Raw genomic sequence first — 19,631 nt, 5'->3', positions numbered from 1 at the left:
CAAGGACCCCGCAGCACGCTGTGCCCATCCTCACTGCCAGGCTGCACGGCTCCCCTTGCTGCTGCTCGGTCCCAAATCCACGGCTGCCCAGCTCTCCTTTGTCAGGACTCACGAGGCCGCACGCAGCACCGGGCACGGTGACCTTCCCCGCTCCGCGTGGCAGCGATGGCTCTTTCAAGGCATGCCACCCACTTGCTGCTCGCTGCGAAAAGGCACCGTGCCCCGAGCAGCCCTGCTCCGCCAGCCCGCGCTGCCGACACCCACAAAGGGAACCCGCAGCCTCAGCTGGAGCCGTTCGGAGGCAGGGGAACTGCAAGAATTGTGTTTCTTTGTACACAAAGCAATTTGGGAAAGCAGGAGGCTCACAAAGGGGACTGAGCGTTTTACAGGGGCTGTGCTGCTATTCATAGGGATTTGTGTCACCGCAGCTGCGCCCACGTGTGTCGTGAGCCGAGCACATCTGCACCGATCAGAATGCAGCAGTGGGGGCAACCGGAGGGAGAGCACAACCCCAGGGGGCTCGGGGAGCCCGAACCCACTTGCTTTGGATGCTCGATGCCCACAGCCAGCAGCACGAGCCCGTGCCCTTTGCTGCTCCCGGAGCAGTGCACGGGTGCCAGCGAGCCCTGGGCCCCGGCACATCTCCCCCAGCCAAGGCACCCTGCTGAGCTGCCCCGGGGATGCTTTTCTTCTGCCAGCTCATTTTGTGGGACCTTTCTCTGCTGTGCTGTTGGAGCTTTGCTGCACAAGCAGCCTGGGAGCGCCAGCCAGGGCTGCCGGGAGCCCCCCACACCGCAGCAGCCCCTGCTCCCACCCCAAAGCTCGGGCTGAAAGGAGGACGGGGAGCTGCAGCCCTGAGGACAGCACCCCAGGGGGACGAGGACTTTCCCCGCTCTCAGCAGGTGCAGCACTTCCAAGCAGAGGAGCAAAGCCCCCGGTGCACCCAGAGAGCGCAGCCTTCGCGTCCCACGAGGACCTCCTAATACTCCAAAGACAGCTTAAAAGAAATTTGCTCTTTGAACAGTGAAAAAGCAGAGGGCATCGCAGAGGTGTCCTGGTTTTGCCCTCTTGTTTGAACAGAAAAGCAAAATGCCTCGGCAGGACCAGGCCAGAGCTCCGCAGGGCTCAGGGTCACCTCCAGGAAATTTCTTTCCCTTGCCTGCAGAGAGCAGCCCCATGGACTCGCCCTTCTCCATCCCGAGGCCAAAATCGGGCAAATTTTTCTCCAGTTGCACAGTGGATTTCTGCAAAACCCCCACATGCTCTCAGGGAAAGAGGAAACAGCTTCAAGTTGGGCAGCAACGGTGTCAGCCTGTTCTTTTGCCTTTTTTTTTTGGTGGTTGTTTTGCACTGAGCCTCCCGCCCAGCACCCTGCTCCGTGGCAGACGGACTCCTCCGCCCGCACCCTCCGCTCGTCTCCTCCACGCTCCTCCTGCGGCGAGCCGAAGGGTGCAATTTGCACGGCAGAAACAGGGACTCGCCTGTGCCACCTCCCTCTTCCTACAGGAGAGAAAAGCGCAGCTGGGCCCCGATGACTCACGCTGCAGGAGCCGAGGAGGAGGACGCCCAGCACAGCCCCACGGCGGGTGCTGGATGCTGCCGAGAGCCGGGCATTGCTGCGCCGCGGTGTCCCCCGGGTGGGGAAGGGCTGCAGAGCCCAGCCACCAGCACTGCACAAAGAGCTGAGGAGAAACAACAACAAGAAATAAAGACCCCCACGCCACCTGGAAATAGAAACTTCTGCTTCAGAGGTACGGGAAGAGACGGAGGGGAATTCAGCGGGCAAAGAAAAGCTGCTTTTTTTGGGTAAGAAATGCAGATTCCTAGGAGGGAAACAGACTTGTTGAAGGCTGGATGAGGAACCCAGACTCTCTGTAAAGCTGCGGGATTACTGCACTTCTGAAGTAGGAAAACCCAGAGCCCAAGAGGATGCTGAGCACCCCAGGGAGGCCAGGGGAGGGGGTGTCTGTCCCCTGCCACCCCGTGCCCAGTGCCAGGAAGCAGCTTTGTGCCGGCTGCCTGTAACTGCACGGGCAAGCACGGATATCAGCATCTACTTTTCAAAGTGGATGACAGAGATTCAAAATAGTTTGGAGCCCACAAGGAAATACTCAAAGAACACAGGGCCAGGATGCAGAGACACCCACACCCAGAGCACTGGTGTGTGAGCCGAGCCCCCTTGCTCCAATCCCAGCTTCACCAAACATAACCCGGCACCTCAGCACACGGCAGGGGTTTGGTACCAGTCCTACTGCAGGCAGGGTGGCCTCACACCTAGTGACAGCATAAAAGAAAGGAGGTAATAGGCCTGAAAACAAGAACCGAACACCACCTGAGGGCAGAGATAATTACAGATAACCTCTGCTGCACCACCCACATACACCCTTGCACTAGCCACAAGGAATGCTCGCACGTGCCCACCCCGTTTCTCACTTTTGGGACACGAAGCTCAGTGTCACGGGGCCTGACTTTCAGAAATGCTTCAAACCACAGCCCGAGGAGCGTGCTCTGAACCAGCGACACTCAGGTGTCTGAAAACCAGACACTGCCAGACCACAAGAGGAACTGCAAAAACTGCCACAGGAGTTTATAAGAACTGAGGCAGACTTAGAAGCTTTTTTTCTTTTTTTTCTTTTTTCTTTTTTTTCTTTTATTCTTTTTTTTTTTCTATTGCTCTGGAAGGAAATCAGTAATCCTGCCATGTATTTGGCTGGTACGGCACTGTTAATGCATGAGCCATATCCTAAATTAAGGCTATGACAAGAAGTAGTGAATAACTATTTATTGCACAAGGATCCCCCCCAATAAACAAACTTTGACTGCAGCAAGCAGTCGCAGTGCAGTGACAGCAGGTGAATGCCACGTTAACGGCTTTGCTGCAACTGCCCCTTGCCGCAGGTGGCCCAAATCACAGCTGTGAGCAGGACTGGGGCTTCCTCTGAGCTGCAGCTTTAATATCGCTGCCTGTCTTCAGCTGACAAAAGTTACCTAAATATGCAAGGACGGTTCTTAAGTGCTAAGAGGCTGCGAACTTGGAAAAAGGGAGCACGCAGGGGAGGAAATGGGAAAAAAAACAACTGATCTGGGTTGAGCGGGGGGCAGTGGTGGTGCCAGGGGACGCAGCCCTCACTCAGTGCTTGCAGTCACACTGGGGCTGTGCCCAGCTGGGGAAACATTGATGGCAAAGCCAGTGTTAAGCTCTGGGCACCTCCATTAATTTTAAAATAAGAAGTGGGGAAGAAACTCGTCGCAGCAGGAAAGCTTCATTAGGGAAGCGCAGGTGGCCTCTCACGTTCCATTTTAAGGGACTGTATGCCACGGGAAGCAGGCAGCAAAATACATCAGGACAAACAATCTCGGACTTGCCTCCCGAGGACAGCGTTCTGGTGACCTCAGAAGTATTCTCCAGGTCTATGATTCAGCAAAAGGAAATAAATAAATAAAGCAGCAACAGCCACCAGGAAGCGTGGGTCTGAAAATAGCAGCCAAGTGTCACCTTCATCCCCTCCGACGAAGACTCCTGCAACAGGGACAAGTTGCTAGGTGACATCTGCCTCCTGCTCTGGGTCCAGGTCCTCACGCCGCCGGTGAGCCCCACCGGAGCATCTCCCCTCGCAGGAGGGGAGGCCAGGGCTTGCAGAAGCTGCTGCACTTCAGAAATAGTGCTCCCTTTTGAAATTAGATTCGCATCTTACAAGGAGGATCATTCCTGAGGTTTCAAATACAGACAGGAGCAGATGGAAACTAATTACTCCATCAACCACCTGTCTCCAGCTGCGTGCCCTCTGTGTGCCTGCTTCCCGGAGCTCTGCAACCCCAGGGACCTCCCCTCGTGCCTCCCGCTGCACCCCCAGCCCCGCACCCAGCCTCAGCCCGCAGCAGGACCGGGTACGAAACAGAAATGGGCAAGTCCCACTAACCAGAGCTGATCCACAGCAACTTTTTAGGAGTTTTCAGCCTCCGAAGAAGTGAGGCCACGGACACCTTTGTGCCACTGTCTTTGAGCTTTGGCTGCTTTCCTGGCCCAAGGGCTAAACAAAGCACGGGGCGAGCCCACAGCAGAACCTTACCCAACTCATAGGGGAGGCACGCTAGTTTTGAGGCTAGCAGGTAAGAAATATTCTTACTACATCAGAAAAAGCTATTTTCTACAATTAGTGACTTAAAAACAACTAAACATTGCTACTTCCACTCCTAAGCAAAGTTCTTTACTCATCATCCATAAATGGAGGCTGCAGCACTCAGGCACTGCTGTGAGGGATAAAAGCAAAGTCCTAAAGAGATTGTTCACTCAAACAATCCTATTTTTGCAAGGACGACGTGACAACTGTAGAGCTTCGTCACCCTCAAAGAGAAGACTCCAGAACAGCGTAGTGATGAGCCCTGACGAAGAGCACCATTTATTCTTAGACAAAACCAGGTAGTTAAGATTGATAATAATTGCAGGGATTTTGCTAAGCATACCGGATTTCCTAATTATGCTAAAAGCAAGCCTTCCAGGCGCACAAGTATGCAGTTGTGTTGTAACTTATATGCAGTCCAAACTTGTTAAAATATGAAAAATACTACGCCTGATTCATACCCGCACCCAGCAATTTGAATTCTGTCCCATTGTACCATTATGCAGCCAACACACAATCATAATTAGTGCCACAGACTGTTTATGGTTTTCTTAAAAAATCCTCCCGTTAAAAAATTATTATTCTGGTGCTCTTGCCCTGTTCACTTGTCTTTTTTGTAGCAAATACCCAATTTCTCCTGAAGGCAGCGAGAGCTGCAGGTTCCCATCACCTTGCAGTGAGTGCCCAACAATTTCAAAAGCAAGATTTGCTGTTATTGTGTCCCATAAGAGGCTTCGTATCATAGAGAAGTATGGTATAGTTGGAAATTTAGAACCCAGAGCAAATATATACATACACACACAGTGCAAGATCCTCAGCTAATGCAATTTTCTGAATTCTGAAGTTACGAGGGTATGCCAGCTGCATAGACAGCTTTAATAGGAGAAAAAGGGTCATGAGGTGCTGCAGAGCATCACTACAATGTAATTCACAGTGAAAATTCGCTTACAATGCACAGAGCAACCTCACTCTGACTTGAACACGTGCATGACGTCTCCCTTGTTTTCTCCTTTTAAACTGGAGACAAAATGAGACCAATATATCGTTTCTCACTGTAACACACAAGGACTGGAGGGGGGGAAGCCTGAAGGCACACAGCCAGCAAGCCCAAGCACAGCTAGGAGCTTCTGCTCTCTGAAACCAGAAGCAAAGATTGCAGACAGGCTTCTTCCAGGGCTGGTCTTCTCTGCTGACTCAGAGCTTGCCTTCTATTTGCTTTTTCCCATCCTAATTCCAGATCCACTGATTATCTTTCTTGTTCTCTCTAAAAATAAGTCAAACATCTCCGTTTGCGTGCCTAAATAGCCCGCTGCTGTAATTTCTCGCCTTCTGAAATTACAGTTCAAAACTTGCTTTTAATTCCATCCCCCCCATTACCAGCTCTTTATATTCTGGCACACACAGAACAGTGCTGCTTGCCCTCTTCTCTCTGACTGGGCTCAGATTAATTAACAAGCAATAGATTTTTCTCGATTACAATACTAAAGACCTTCTTTTTTCACAAATTAAAAACACGATGATAGATCTTTTCTTCTGGATGGTAGCTTTGATGTTACAAAAATAGTACTCGATCTGCACGGTGGATAATAGAAATTTTAATACCGATTTAATGAATTGTTTTCATGTCAGACTGAGTCACACTTAGGGTTTTCGTTTTGCAAGTTTTTTTTTTAAATCATGGTAAAGGAGGACTAGGAAGTTTCCAGTGAAACAGCTGTGCCAGGCCCAGTGTATATGCTTAAAAGATGTCTTGCTCCAGAGATCACAGATGTGGCAGAACCAAGCTAATGAGCAAATGAAATAATATCAATCTCCATTTTACAGATAAGTGAAGAGCCTGTGGTGTCAGATCCATCATCTGCTGCAGCCTCTCAGTGACCCCACCTGGTGAGAGGACTCAGGACTGGAAACGCACAGCTGTGAACTGGCTTCCTGCCCAAAATCTATGCTGGCCCTTTCTCCCTGCTCTCAGAAGGCTATTAAAGCATTTCCAACTCATTGCTTGCGGTGTACCAAGAATTAGATACTCTGGGACAGACTGGAGGAGCGCCACACTTCCTGCATTACCAGCGCTCAGCACCCTCTGTATGGGTTGCACTCACATGTGACACACTAGCTTTATTTTCAAATTTATCAGAAGTGGGCATAAGGGTTCTCAGTAAAGCTTCAGGTGGAAATCAAGCTCTTGCACTAAAGACAGTCTGATAAGCACACTGTTTTCTCCACCATAAATCCTCTAAATTTTGGGTGTTGGTAGCAGAACATTTCCATTTAGGCACCACGTTAGTCAGTCCAACTTCTGTAACTCTGGGAGAGATAGCCTTGAGTTTAAAAAAAAATATCAAAATGTGTGTGCGTGTCTCAATGCTTCCGCTACAAGTTTGCTGTCCAGAAAGCAAGGACTCAGCATTTTAAAGCACTGCTACCCTTTCTAATAATCCTTGACCAGCACAACTGAGTGCACACGGCCTAACAAATGGCTGATTCAGGTTTATGTGCTTCAGACTTGACTATATACAGTGTTTTAATTAAGCAGCCTGCTCTCTGGAGCTCATACAGAAAGCTCATTTCAAGAATAATGCTGGCAGCAAATTTGTTACCTGCAGAGTGAGCTGGGAGTTCTCCCCCCAGTTCGACACTTACCCACTTAAACTGTTTCTTGATGAAATTCACCTCTCTTGTACAGTCAGTCTGGTTTTGCCTCTCCAAACCATGATGCCTGGGCAGCTGGGAAACCTGTCCTCCTTTTGCTGCGGGGGTGGGACCCTGAAGGCCATGCTTTATGCAATCACCCACTGCTAGATCCCCTCAGAAAGGATGGAAGAGGAACAATATTCCTCCACATCAGTTTCTGAGGTTCATCTTGTCTCCTAGGGAGGAAGACTCCTGTTATTTCTGCATTAGATGGAGTATGCCTAAATGCATGCTGCTTACTCTCTACGTCCTGTATTTCTCAAAAAAGGAGCTGTCGCAAGCACTGGATGGCATATCTGAGAATATCTGCTGCATAAAACCCTTGAAGGTTTCAACACTAAACACCCAAACCTAACCCAACAACTAGTGCACGTGAAACTCTGTAAGAGGGTCTGCTGATTGCAGTGTGCACTGACAGAAGCACTTCTTCTTCCCACTTGCCAATCATATTTAAAAAACAAAAACAGTAAGCATAAAAGCAGCAGAGGGGAAGGAAGGGAGGAAGCTGGTAGAAAAGAAATGAGAGAAGCTGGAAGGGTTTTAATACCGCAGGCTCTGTGAAGAAATGGGAAAACAAACCAACCACCACCAACAAAACCATCTCTACCCACAATTTGGCTTCATGTCCTTCAGCAGTGAAAGCCAAAACCTTTTCAAGACTCTACTGTAAGGGGCAAGGAAGGAGTAAGATCTGCTCATACTTCATGACCCTCTCTCTGCTTTGGCTTGGCTCAAGTCTGCACAACACTGGTATCACCTACTACTTTCACAAAACACAATATATTTCTTGCATTTATGGTAGTACTATTTCCTGCCATCACAAATATAATCTTGTCTTTTATCTTCATCTCAATTTGAAGTACAAATATAACTTTCTCCTGTAACAATGGCACATTTTCTATCAAGAACAACACCTCCCAAACTCAGAGCGAAGCTGCTATTGAATCTTCCTATCTGCTATCGCACAAGATGCATTTGAAAAAGTGAGTCATTCAGATGATTTAAAGTCTTACATATTTATGAAAATTGGCAAAATTATAAAATGCCTTTCAAATAGTGTAGGAAGCATAACAAAACCACACTGCACCCAGAGGCACAGAATTACCCAGCTACCTGCCATCAACATCTTGGTGACTCTTCTGCAACTGCTCCTACATTTGCAGCTTTCCTTTGAGCTTGAAACAACCCCTGCCCATGAGATCACGTTCCTGGGGGCTTGGTCTCTTTTTCACACTCCTTTCACACCTGTGCAGTCCCTGTTGTGGCTGCCAATTTACATCAGACTGCTCTGAGCAGCTCTTCACCCATGCTGCTGGTATGCCTGGTGGCAGGTCTCACTGATCTGATGGTGAAGAGCCTCTGGCTTCTTCCTTCACCCCAGACTTCAGACGAATTCCCATGCCGCCACACACAGCCCCCTTCAGGTATCTTGAAGGGGCAGATGCCTAGTCACACAGAGAAAGCTGGCTTGGGTCTGGGGGAAGAAAAACGTGGGTCAAGCCTTCCGTCCCTCTCCCACCTACACAATCACGATAAATCGGCATTTTCCCAACCTTTTCAACAAAGTCAAGAGGTCATATACAGTTGTCCCAAACAGCAGCTCTGTACTACATCCATCTGTTCACGCATATGCTTCCACATATGCATGCAGGAAAAAAAGCCAGTCCTTCATAAAAAATACATCCAGGCTGAAAAGCAAACAGCCCTGGGTAGCTGCTGCGTGCTTCTGTTGCACACGCCAGAGCTGCCCTACCTGCCAGCTCCATGGGAAATGAAATCCTATATATGAACAAACAAATGCAATCCCATAAAAAAAAAAAAAAAAAGCGAAAGTAAGAGATGCTGATTTTCATATATTTGGATAATTTTCAGCGAATTGGGAGCATGTCAGAAAGGGCCAAATATTTGGAAAAGAGAGACAACCTTATCTCCTGCCAAGAAAAAATAATGACCAACGTCAGCATTGCTAAGAGCCAAATCACTCCAAACCAACAGCTCAGTCCAGATACAGTGCAAGTCAAACTAACAAGAATTAAAATGCTGCAGTGGCCCTTCTCTAAATGGACTTAAAAATGCAGAAGTATTCCAAATGACTCTAAAGCATTGCTTAAATTACTGCACAGCAACGCCAGGGGACGTAGGGCCCACAAGTGCAGACCTAAGATGCATGAAGAACCAAAGCTAGAGTTTTCCTGTGGTGATAAGGTCAGAACTGCTTGAGTACCTGTATTTATATAGCTGGGCAGGATATTGCACTAATCACTCTGGAAAACGGCTCCAGCAGCCACCAGCACAGGTTCGGCAGCAATGCAAAGCGCTGAGTGCCACCTACCGGGCTGCTTTGTCAGCTCTGCTGCTGCAGCTGGATTTCCCTGACATCTCCCCCGAGTGCAGATAGCCCAACCCATCTCAGACTGCTGCCTCAGGCATGATCACCACCTAAAATGATCCAGCAAAAGTATTTCAGTTGTAGGCTAGTGCAAGTCGTTAGAAAGGAGCCTGGCGAGCTGTGAAACTGCCTGAAGAGGCCCCTGCTCTGAGCAGCAACGTGGCTGGCACTTCTAAAAGGAAAGGACTGCTCCAGCTGCAGTGGTGCAGGTGCCAAGCAGTTGGCTGTCTGGAAACCAGACAGGTTCCTGAAGAGGCACCACTGCATGCAACCTAGGCCTCTGTGGATGAAGACATCAGAAACGTTGCTGGTCAGTGAATATTTGTCAGTCACAACTATCGTGCTGGTTATATATCAATTTGTGGACATGGTAATAGGGAAGCAGAAGCTTGGGTTCTCTGGATTTACTGACACTGGAAAGCTGTGCCCCCAGTATACTGCTAACAGTGTAAATTACATCCTACGGATAGCTACAGTCTGAATACAAGGGCAGCGTCATGGCTGAGGAGGTCAAGAATCCAGAGCTGGCTGGACAGAAAGACCTTGGAAGACTTTGAAGAAAAGCCAACACCAGTACCCAGGGAAACACTGAAGGTTTCTGAAGCTTCAGAGAGCCTCAGAATCAGCAGGTTATAAGACTCATATACAAAGAAAAAGCCAAAAGCCAGGAATTTAGTTTCCTTTAGTCGGACAAACAAGCAGAGCAAAAAAAAAAAAAAAAAAAAAAGTTATTGGTAAAGATTTATTGCTTAAAACTGTCCCTGGTTATGTGAATGGCTGGTAGGAGGTTCTCACCAGTCAGTCTGCCAGCTCATCTCTCACCAGCACCGGGAATCGCTTGCCGCCTTCACAGAGCTGTGTGTAAATCGCCCGATAGAGCTGAGCTGCAGAGGCCTCTGGGCATGCCTCGGACTCCAGGACAGGCAGCAGTTCTGTCATCGTGAGCTGGGCAGGAACAAAGAAGACACGTCACCAGAGCGGGGCCAGGGTGCACTTCTAGGATTCCTGGAACTGAAGTGGCTGCATAACAAGCGAGAGCTAACCAGAGCAGTATGAGTAATACCACATTAACTGGCAGATAAATGCTTTCTTTTGTCACATTTAACAGTGACAGAGCTGTTCATCCCCTGCTCATAAAGCACACCAGCAGCCACCCAGCGCTCCTCAGCCAGTGAGATAAGTGGCAGAGCTTTTCTTCTGCGGGCTCTGACAGCACCGTGCTGCAGAGAAGGCCCAGCGCTGGGATGAGATCAGCTCTCTGCAAGAAACTCAAAGCAAGCACGTACGAAGTTGATCTGGGAGCTCTGCAACCACACAGCCAACAGCTTACTCACCCACTGCTAAGTTCAGCTCCTCATTTACGACTGATTGCTCTTGCCTCCTCCCACTTGGGTCACATTAATACAAGACAGGTGGGCAAGAGGCCAGCTCCAGCCCATGCAGAACAGGGATGCTGCTGGGGATGCTAGAGCTGTCTGACTTTCCCTGATCTGACCCCGGGCTTATTAAGCCTAGCTCGTGATCTCAGTCCACACTCCCAAATGACCGCTGGCCTTTCATGGTATAATTAGCAGCACAAAGCTCTGGGATGATGGCTGGGACTGCCAACCCAAGCAGAAGTGTACTTCCTGTCGAAGGACAAAGTTACCCTTTAATGCCCCAGTCCTGAATTAATACTCAGAAAGGCATTTTGCCTGGGAATTTTTCAGCTAGTATCTGCTAATGAACACCAAGCAGTCTGCTCATTAAAACTCCACAGTCTACTACGCACACTGCCTTCCCAGGAGAAGAGTGGACAATCAATTGCATGTGACAATCACGTCCCTCAAAGTGTGGTTCAGTGGTGGAAACAAAGGAAGACCCAAACAGAACAGGGTACAGGACATCTGCAGGGGTTCCCCTCTCCAGTCCTCTACAAACCTCTGCAGGAAACAGGGACAGAGCACAGTTGCTAATCTCTGGAAAGAGTTAAGATTTGCGGACATAAGGAGAAAACTGGCACAAGAAGTGCTACATTTCCCCACTTCCTATGAGAAAGACCCTTCTCTTTTCCATCCTCTTGATCTGCTCCTAATGCAGAAGAATAGAGGGAAACACACCTTCACCAAAGACAAGCTAAGAGTTAACAGGACGTTTTATGATTCTTGCTGTTTCTCTACAGAAAGCCAATGGACAGGGCTGGCCCAGAAACATGAAGCTCATTTCCCAGTATATTTATCTTGTACCATGTCCATTTACTTCACCTGTCCCAATAATTTTATTTATCTCGCATATTCTACACAGAGCTGCTTCAGATACTCAGCGCTCACCCAACACAAAGCATCTATTTAAATACACATGCAGAGGAAATAGGGCCAGTCAATGAAGCATCAGGCTCCAGTAACTACTACATTATGGGCACACAGATAGCAAAGATCTCACAACCCATAAATCAAGGATATAGCACTAAAAGCCCTGTTGAAAACAAGCAACAGTCCATCTTCAGCCAGAAAGGGAAGTATGGCCACTTACAAATAACTCTTCCCCAAGCTATTAAAAAAACCCTGCTTTTCCAAAGCCTCTGTCATTGACATAGCCTTTGATATGTCTCAAAGGAAGAGGGTAGATGTGATTTCACAGATCTCTGCCCTTTGCTGTTGAAGGTTGAGAAGAACAAATGATCTCTGTGCAGCAAGCTCTCTGGTGGAGAAGCTGACCTCCTTTCATGTTCTTACAGGAAGTCTCAGGAAGGTAGAGTCAAGAGTAGCAGCACAGTGGTTTGAAATTAAAAGGGGGACTATAAAGGTCTGCCAAAAGCAATCTCCAAGCACTACCAACATCCTCCACTGCCTTACTCCAAAACAGTGGCTAAAAAAAGGGTCTGACACTGAAAGCGCTCTGCTGTGGTCTTAAAAGAGTAAGTCTGGCTATCTGCAAAGTGAGGCACTCACGGGACACAGAGTGAAGCATAAACACAGAAACACCACTGGGAGAGCCTGCTGTACTACTGCTCTTCCATCAGGATCCACTATCCCAACTTCTGCACCACAGTTGCCCTTTTCTTGCCCTATACTTGCCTTAAGAGTGCTTTAACAACCTTAAAGACTCACCTTTTGTAAGGCAATTTCCTGGTGCAGCATTGACACTTGCAGCTTCAAGGCAAACAGGTCCCTCAGCTCCTGGAAACTGGAGTACCAGAGGAGAGGCACAGCCAGCGTGCCTGCACCGCCACATGCCCGACCCCTGGCAGGAACACAGGCGGGACAGCAGCTTCCTACATCCCCGCTGCAGTCTGGGTGCAGCCTCTTCTGGGACTCCACAGCTGTCAGGGTGAAGAATTGGCAGGAGACAGGAATATGCAAGTTCAACCTGTACTCACAGAACTTGTCATCTACTTAGTGTCCCTAGAAGTTAATGACTAATGACATTGGACTTGTCAGGGTAAGCTCCTCGTACATGGCACAATGGGGACATCTTAAGTTATGGCATGCAGCGTCCCCAGTCTCTCGATGGTTTCGTCACCAACTCTTCTGAATTGCACCAGGTAAAACTTTCGAGCCTCTCCCAAACACAGATGGGTGGCAAACAGGTACCGTGGCTTCACTTGCCACTAGAGAGGGTTTTACGAACTACTTTACCACAGATGATAACCAGGAGAAAAATGATGTTGGTCCATAATGCTCTGAACATAGAGGGCAACCCACAGTTCAAGCACAGCTGGCCACATTCACACCTGACCACAAACACAAGGGCTGGCTCACCTGCTTGCAGAAGCTGCAGCTTACGCAAGCACTGGGAGACTGTGCTTTGCAAACCCTCCAAGGTTAGCAGGCTTTCATACTCTCTTTGCAGAGTGGGATGGTCTAGAAGAGAAGCAGAGGAAAACCAGCATGAGCATACTGTAACTTTTCTCCACTTATCACCTCCTGGCGTGACGTTGGGTTAAACCAGCCAGTACATTGGACAGAGAAGGCTCCTGTCCCTGTCCCTGTCCCTGATGTCTGGCACACACCAAGAGCAAAAGATGCATGGAATTGGAACACCCAAATCATCCTTACTCCATCCTCTGCCCTCGTCCCCCATTTCCCGTTTTTCTTACCTGCAGGCTCAGCTTCCACATACTGCCTCAGAAGGGACGGGACATCCTGGAGGACCTTTAACTCCTCCTCTATCTCCGCAGGACTGAGTGCTGGCATCGGTGAACAAAACTCAAACAGCAGCAACTTAAGGAACATTACACAGCACAAACCCTGTGCACTACATTGAGCCCCAGGCAGCTGGGATCAGGGGCAGTGGCAGAGGGTAAGCGGCCCAAGAAGTGTCATTTGCAGACAGCAGGAGAGGACAGCACAGCTGTCTGCGGCCTCTTTACCTCGTGGCCTTGTTTGTCTGGATACCAAGTTTTATAACTATTCAAAAGCTGCACTACGAAAAAGAAAAAATGCTTCCTACAGACTGGACTTGAACTGCCGTTACTGGAGGTGTAACTCTCCAAATGGAAGTACCTCCTGAGCCCGCTGCTTGCTGCACTGCACCACACGCTCTTGGAAGGGGGTGGCGAGCTGAGGAAGGATACAGTAGTCTGGATCCTCTCTGTAAAACGCTTCCTTGCAGCTGCTGCATCTGCACTTGTTTGGCAGAGACGACTTCTCTCCCATGCCCTGGAAATTCAAAAGGGACAGGACGTGGAAGAGTTATGCTGTGCAAGACCACGCTCACACTGAGCTGTGACACACCGATACCACATCTGCACTTCAAACACAAGCATCTTCCTCGCCACTTTCTTTTACCAGACAAAGTGGCTGTTCACTAGCTTTTCCCCCCTCAGTTTTTCAGACTGGTATGAGACCAACAATAACTCCCTACAGAAAGCTTCAAACACTGCAAAACACCTGTGTCCTTTCTCTCAGCTTGGTTTGAGGCACAGGGTTTGCAGCCAGCAGAAGAGACAACACACTTCCATAAAACAGAATGTGAACCTGTAGCACATCAGTAATTCTGCTGCATTTCCCTACATGTGCTTTTATCCCACAGGAAACATAATAAGCTTCCATTTTTGTCTTGGGGTGGGGGACAAGTCTCTTGCATTTCTGTACATTTGCTCTTTTAGCAAACGTGTACAAAAAGGCTACTGTGGTAGAGCAGACAGGACAAACCCTCACCCTAGCTTTTACCACCATGATTCCTTCATCAGCTAAACTTCCTCAAGACTCTTATTTAATTTAACTTTATCTTTTTAGAGACAGAGTGGCATTTTTGGCAAGAAGCATGACAGCCATGCACCAGTATCATGGACACAAAAAGCAGAGGTTTAAGCACAGTATCGAAGTAATCTGGACAGGATTCTGTATCAGAGACCAGGTTTTAGAAGAAAATGTTATGCTAATAATAGTGCTACCATGAAGGTGCATTTAAACTACAGACTTCAACATTCCCACTGATGCCCAGACCCCAAAACATCCTTTATTCAAACGACAGCTTTAAAGAGCTGGTGCATCTCAGCCATTTTCCCCAAACCTGCCACAACAAACAGCAAGAGCCATCAGGAGGAAGCTTAAAAATAGCTACGTAGTACATGACTGTCTAACCCAAGTGTGCATGTGTCTTCTCTCCATCTGGATGGATCTTTTAAATCATGGTAGAAAATGCAGTTTTCAGAAACACATTATGCAAAGAAATAGTAAGGTTAATGGAACAGAAAAGAACAGAGGTTACCAGGAGTGCCAGGCAAGATGCATTCTCTCTGTAAGTGATCTTCAGCACAAAGGTTATTTTCAATTTGTCACTAAGATGAAAGTAATTGTGAAGAGTGTAACATTGTACTGGAATGATTAGGATGCTGAAAGGCTTAATTTACAAGGGAAAATTAAGGGAACCAAGTCTTTACAACTTGCTGAAGGGCATCTGACAAATTGCTGTCTGATAAATGACAGTTCCCCACAGGAAGAGCCATTCTTGAGGGTAACACAAAGAGCTGTAACTAGATTTAGAGTTAAGCTTAATATCTGGACAAATCACATAATTAGAAATATGCTAAATTATCACAAGATTTCCTAAATGAAGTGGTGAGAGAATCCTTCCTGGGGACTGGAGAATAGACGAAAGCACCAAGCTCACCAAAAACCCAGCTACTTGCACCACCAGTGCAGTAACATCGCAGTTGTCTCTGTTTAGGCTCCTCAACGTACAAGCTGTACATTTTCAATTTGGGGATTAACAAGGATTAAAACTCTGAAAACAAATGTAAAACTTCTGGCTAGATCAGCATAAACACACACACACTTGAGAGCAGCCTTGCAGACACCCATGTGGGGCTGCTCCTCCTGCTCCAACACCGCAGGGCCGATGCCCAGCCTGCCCCAGAAACCAGCCAGGGCTCCCCCAGCCTGAAATCTCCTTCGCAGCCCTTCAGCAGAGGGCAGCCGTGGCCTGGACTGACCAGGCAGGGCTTACCTGCAGTTCCTGGAGAAGGCTTTCCTGTAGGGATGAGGTAGCTTCAGCTGGCATCTGCAGAACAAGAGAATCATTAACTTTGACTACCGGAGGTCAGCAGAGCCTGGTTTTCTCGTAGAGAAAGTTACATTTTGTTTAAATTTGAAATTAATTTAGCTGTAACGGAAGATGTCAAAAGCCCTGGAGATGGAATTCACCACTGCCTGCAGCCTGTCCTCAAGGCATGAGGATTAGGCACTTCCACAAACATCAAAGGAGCTGACCTGGGAAAGCTCCTACATCCTCCCACCAGCAACCAGCACTTCATCCAAGGTGAAGAGCCAGGACCAAGCCCTGACAGAGCAGAGTAAAGACACAGAAGCAACACCTTCAAGGAAGCTAATCATTAAAAATGTGTACACGTGCAAACCTTCCCAACTGTACTGCTGTACCTGAGCACAACAAGGCAGCTTTGCTTAGCGCCACATGACACAAAGCAATGCAAAAGGAACATTTCAGCTTCCTCTGGGTATATTCCTCCTAACTCCATAGTAGAATAAAACCTAACTTGGAATTGCAAAAACATGCATGTTGGCAGGTACGGCTAGAGTCATGTGCAACCTATGAACACAGGACTTTAGGGGACTGGCATGATTAGTAGATGGAGAGGGAGTTCAGGTGGTGTTTTCCTCCATCCCTACAGTGGCAGGGAGGAATACAGAGAGGACATGGAAAGCCCACCTGATAAACATGTGGCTCAGGGGCTGGTGCCAACACAGAATTTTATTTTATTATTTTTTTTTCTTTTTTGACCATGGAGTGCTTTACTCGGTACCCAGGCTGCTAACTGCAGATGGGTCCCACCTGTCTCTAAGGGGAAAACGGATACCAGCCCAGGAGCTGGCAGGGCTAGTCTAAATTGTAAAGAGTCCTTTCTGCTGAGAAGGATCTGAGGAGCTGTGAGACCAAAGCAGGCCCTACGGAGCAGTGGACAACAGAGCAGACTTGGCAGATGTGCCAGGCTAAATGTCCAGCAGAGCAGAACAAAGGTTCCCATCTCCCAGCACTCACCCCTGTTGCTGGACGGTGACTGTCCGAGGTGAGGTGCTCCCTCCTTCAGCTGTTGGGTTCTCTTTTCTGCTGGACACTCCATGGGAACCACAGCTTTTCCCCCCTGCATCAATTAGCTGCCTACCAGCAGCTACCAAGTTCCTTTCCCCAACTGAATCCCTTATGGAGCTTTGCTGCTCCTTGAGGGCAGATTTGGATGACCCAGGTGCGTTTCGGAGTTCAGTCACAGCACAGACCCCTTGGTCACTGGCACTGTTGGCTGGCCTATGACTCCTTCCTTGTCTGGAAGCCACCCCTTTTGATGAGCTCTTCCCAGCTGTCCTGGGACCCTGAGAAACACATCTGGCTGGGGCTCTCTTTTGTGTTTTTTTCACATCTGGGTCAGTCCTGTAAGGTGCTCTTAGCTGGTATGGAGAGGGCTTCTTCAAAGAGGCAGGCTTTTTGCTTACAGCCCTCGCCTCCCTGCTCCCAGGAACATCTCTGCCAGACACAGGCACATCTCTGCCAGACACAGGCACTTGCTTTTCTTGAGCATTCTCGAAAGCAGATCCTTCACCTGCGGGTTTCTCTGCGGGAGCTACTTGGGCCTCTAATGGAGTTTTTGAGATGCTTTTCCGGACTCTCAGTGCCTTCTCTAAGGCTCTGTTCAGCAGCTCCAGCTCTTCCAGCTCCTTCGGTGAAGGCCTGCTCTCTGCGAGAGGAGAAGACGTATCAGAGGATCCAAACCCGACTTGTCCCCGTTTCTCTCTACATTACCTCGCTCTTCCAGCTGTGGTGGGATGAAGCGGAGCCCCCTGGACGGTGCGACAGGCTCTGTGGCCACACACCCACCGAGCAGCGGGCAGAAACGCCCAAACCCCAAAACCCAGCACAGATGGGGGTCACAGAAGAAGATCCTCGCCCTTCGGCTGACAAGCATCAATCCCCTCATCTTGGTCACTGCACCACGGGGGTGTCGGTGGGAGGGAGAAGCGGAGGAAGGCTTGCAGGCAGCGCAGCAGGAGGGCTTCCAACAGCCCAGCTGGCTCAGCCAAGGCCCTGCGTGACACCACGCGGAGAGGGAAGCGCTCACCACATCCATCCTTGGAGCTGGCCTCTGTCTCTGGCTGTTCATCGTCCTGGCCGGCCCTGCACGGGGGGGTGCACACAGAGCACACGGCGTTGCCGCACACCCCCTGCCCGCTCCCTGCACCCCCGGGAGCCTCATCCCGGGGGCTGCGGGGAGACCCGGGGGCTCCAGCCGGGCTCGGGGCCGCACTCACCGCTGCAGGAGGCCCCGGCTCCTGGCCGCCAGCCGCTCCAGCTCCCTCCGCCGCTCCGCTCCGCCACCCAGCGCTTCCACCAGCGCCGCCGCCAGCCTGCAAAGCCCATCCGGGGCCGTCAGCCCCAGCCACCGCCACCATCCAGCCCCGCACCCTCCCGCAGCCGCTCACCGCCTCCCGCAGCCCGCAGGCAGCATGGCCCCGCTCTGCCAGGCTTCCCCAGCTCCGTCCTGCCCGGCCAGGCCCTGTACGAGGCCGGGGAGATCCGGGGAAGGGCGGCCCCAGTCCGCGGAGCGCCGCCCAAGGGCTCCGGGGCGGCCCCGCTGCGCCGCCCGCCCCCGGCCGCCACGGCCCGGCCCTGCCCGCCCGCAGCGCGGAGCTCTCGGGGCTCTGAAGGGAGCCTGAGGGGTCCTCGCCTCGCAGGGCTGGGTGCCCAGCATGGGGTGTGCGGGGCTCCCCCGCCGCCCCGTAACTGCAGGTTCCTGTGGAGAGAAAGCTGGGGGCTGTCGGTGCCCCCGCAGCGCTTGGGGAGCCAGGACTGGAAGCCCCTCGCCTTGTTTTTATGGCAGTCAAACTGTGGAGCTGATGGCACAGGGTCCTAGGCTGCCACCAGCACCGTCCCAGCCTGCCTCCAGAAGCCGTTTGTGCGCCTGGGGTGGGCGAAGAACGGATTTCTGCAAACTCTGCAACAACCAGAGAATTGTGTCAGTCTCCCACTGGGCTGAGTTCACTGCCACAGCACCCAACGATTCGGCTTTCTGAGGCCAAGCAGCGCCCAGCCTGTGCTTCTGTGGGCCAAGGGGCCCCGCGGTGCTACCCGGAGTGCCGGGCAGGTCACAGAGCTCCTGCAGGCCTTGTGGACAGAAAGGGCTTGGAATCACCACATAACATAACACTATAATTGGCATTTTTGTGCAAACAACGAGTCCCTAAGGTGTTTTTGGCCAAACCGATTGTTTCATCCCAACTCCAAGCGCGCAAAGCGTCTCCTGACTCCCATCTTTAGGCAGAATTATTGCCACAGTTTTCTCCCAGGGGGGTTTCAAAGCTGGTTGCAGATGTGGTGCCAGGACAGCTGCCGAGGGGTGCTTCTGCCTCTGCACAGCACAGGGCCGGCCTCTGCTGCAGCCACCACGTGCTGCAGGAGGTGAGGCACAGATCTTGTTCGGCACCTGCATGCTGTTGACATTTAAGCCATTAGAAACAGCTGGAAAGAAGATCAGTCCGCTGTACTGTAGGAAAGTCACGGGAGGCTTGATCTGATGTCACCAGCTTCTGCATTGCATCTCCGTGGTTTGGAAATGCTGAGGAAGGAAGGCTCCCACCACCAAGTTTCACTCAGCATTAGAGATGAACCAGGCACGCAACCTCTCCAGAGCTTTGTGCAGGCAGCGGGATGCCTGCCGAGGCTAAGAAAGCTGCGATGTTGGGAAGAAGGCTGGAAAGGACGCTTCCACTGGGAAGAAGGACAGGTGGCCATTTCATGTCACCAGTGCTAGAGCCTGGCCCTGGCCTGGAGTCGGAGCAGGGCTGGGCGAGCAGCATTGCCACCAGAGGGGTGGTGTGTCAGGAGGGTGAGGCCGGAGCTGCCCCTTCCAGCAGCAGCGAGTGTGGTGATCGTTAAGCTGTGGAGCGAAACTGTGCTGCAAGAGTTGGGGTGAGGTGATAATTAGCAGGCGGAGA

The 19,631-nt window shown here is 50.2% G+C and overlaps 1 protein-coding gene across 1 annotated transcript; it reads right to left on the bottom strand.

Moving 5' to 3' along the window:
• Window positions 1-9,932: 9,932 nt before the first annotated feature.
• On the bottom strand, window positions 9,933-18,236 carry TEDC2 (tubulin epsilon and delta complex 2). The gene is made up of 10 exons (XM_084537481.1): window positions 18,120-18,236; window positions 17,949-18,044; window positions 17,759-17,814; window positions 16,687-17,377; window positions 15,637-15,690; window positions 13,760-13,844; window positions 13,283-13,391; window positions 12,945-13,046; window positions 12,294-12,505; window positions 9,933-10,149 (listed from the first exon to the last, which is right to left on the bottom strand). The coding sequence occupies exons 1-10, from the start codon at window positions 18,143-18,145 to the stop codon at window positions 10,003-10,005; spliced, it is 1,578 nt and encodes a 525-aa protein (XP_084393607.1). The 5' UTR covers window positions 18,146-18,236; the 3' UTR covers window positions 9,933-10,002.
• Between the last annotated feature and the right edge of the window lie 1,395 nt (window positions 18,237-19,631).

The sequence above is a fragment of the Aythya ferina genome (assembly GCF_964211825.1).
Source record: "Aythya ferina genome assembly, chromosome: 15".
Lineage (NCBI taxonomy): Eukaryota > Metazoa > Chordata > Aves > Anseriformes > Anatidae > Aythya > Aythya ferina.
This window is presented reverse-complemented; position numbering and strand designations above follow the sequence as displayed.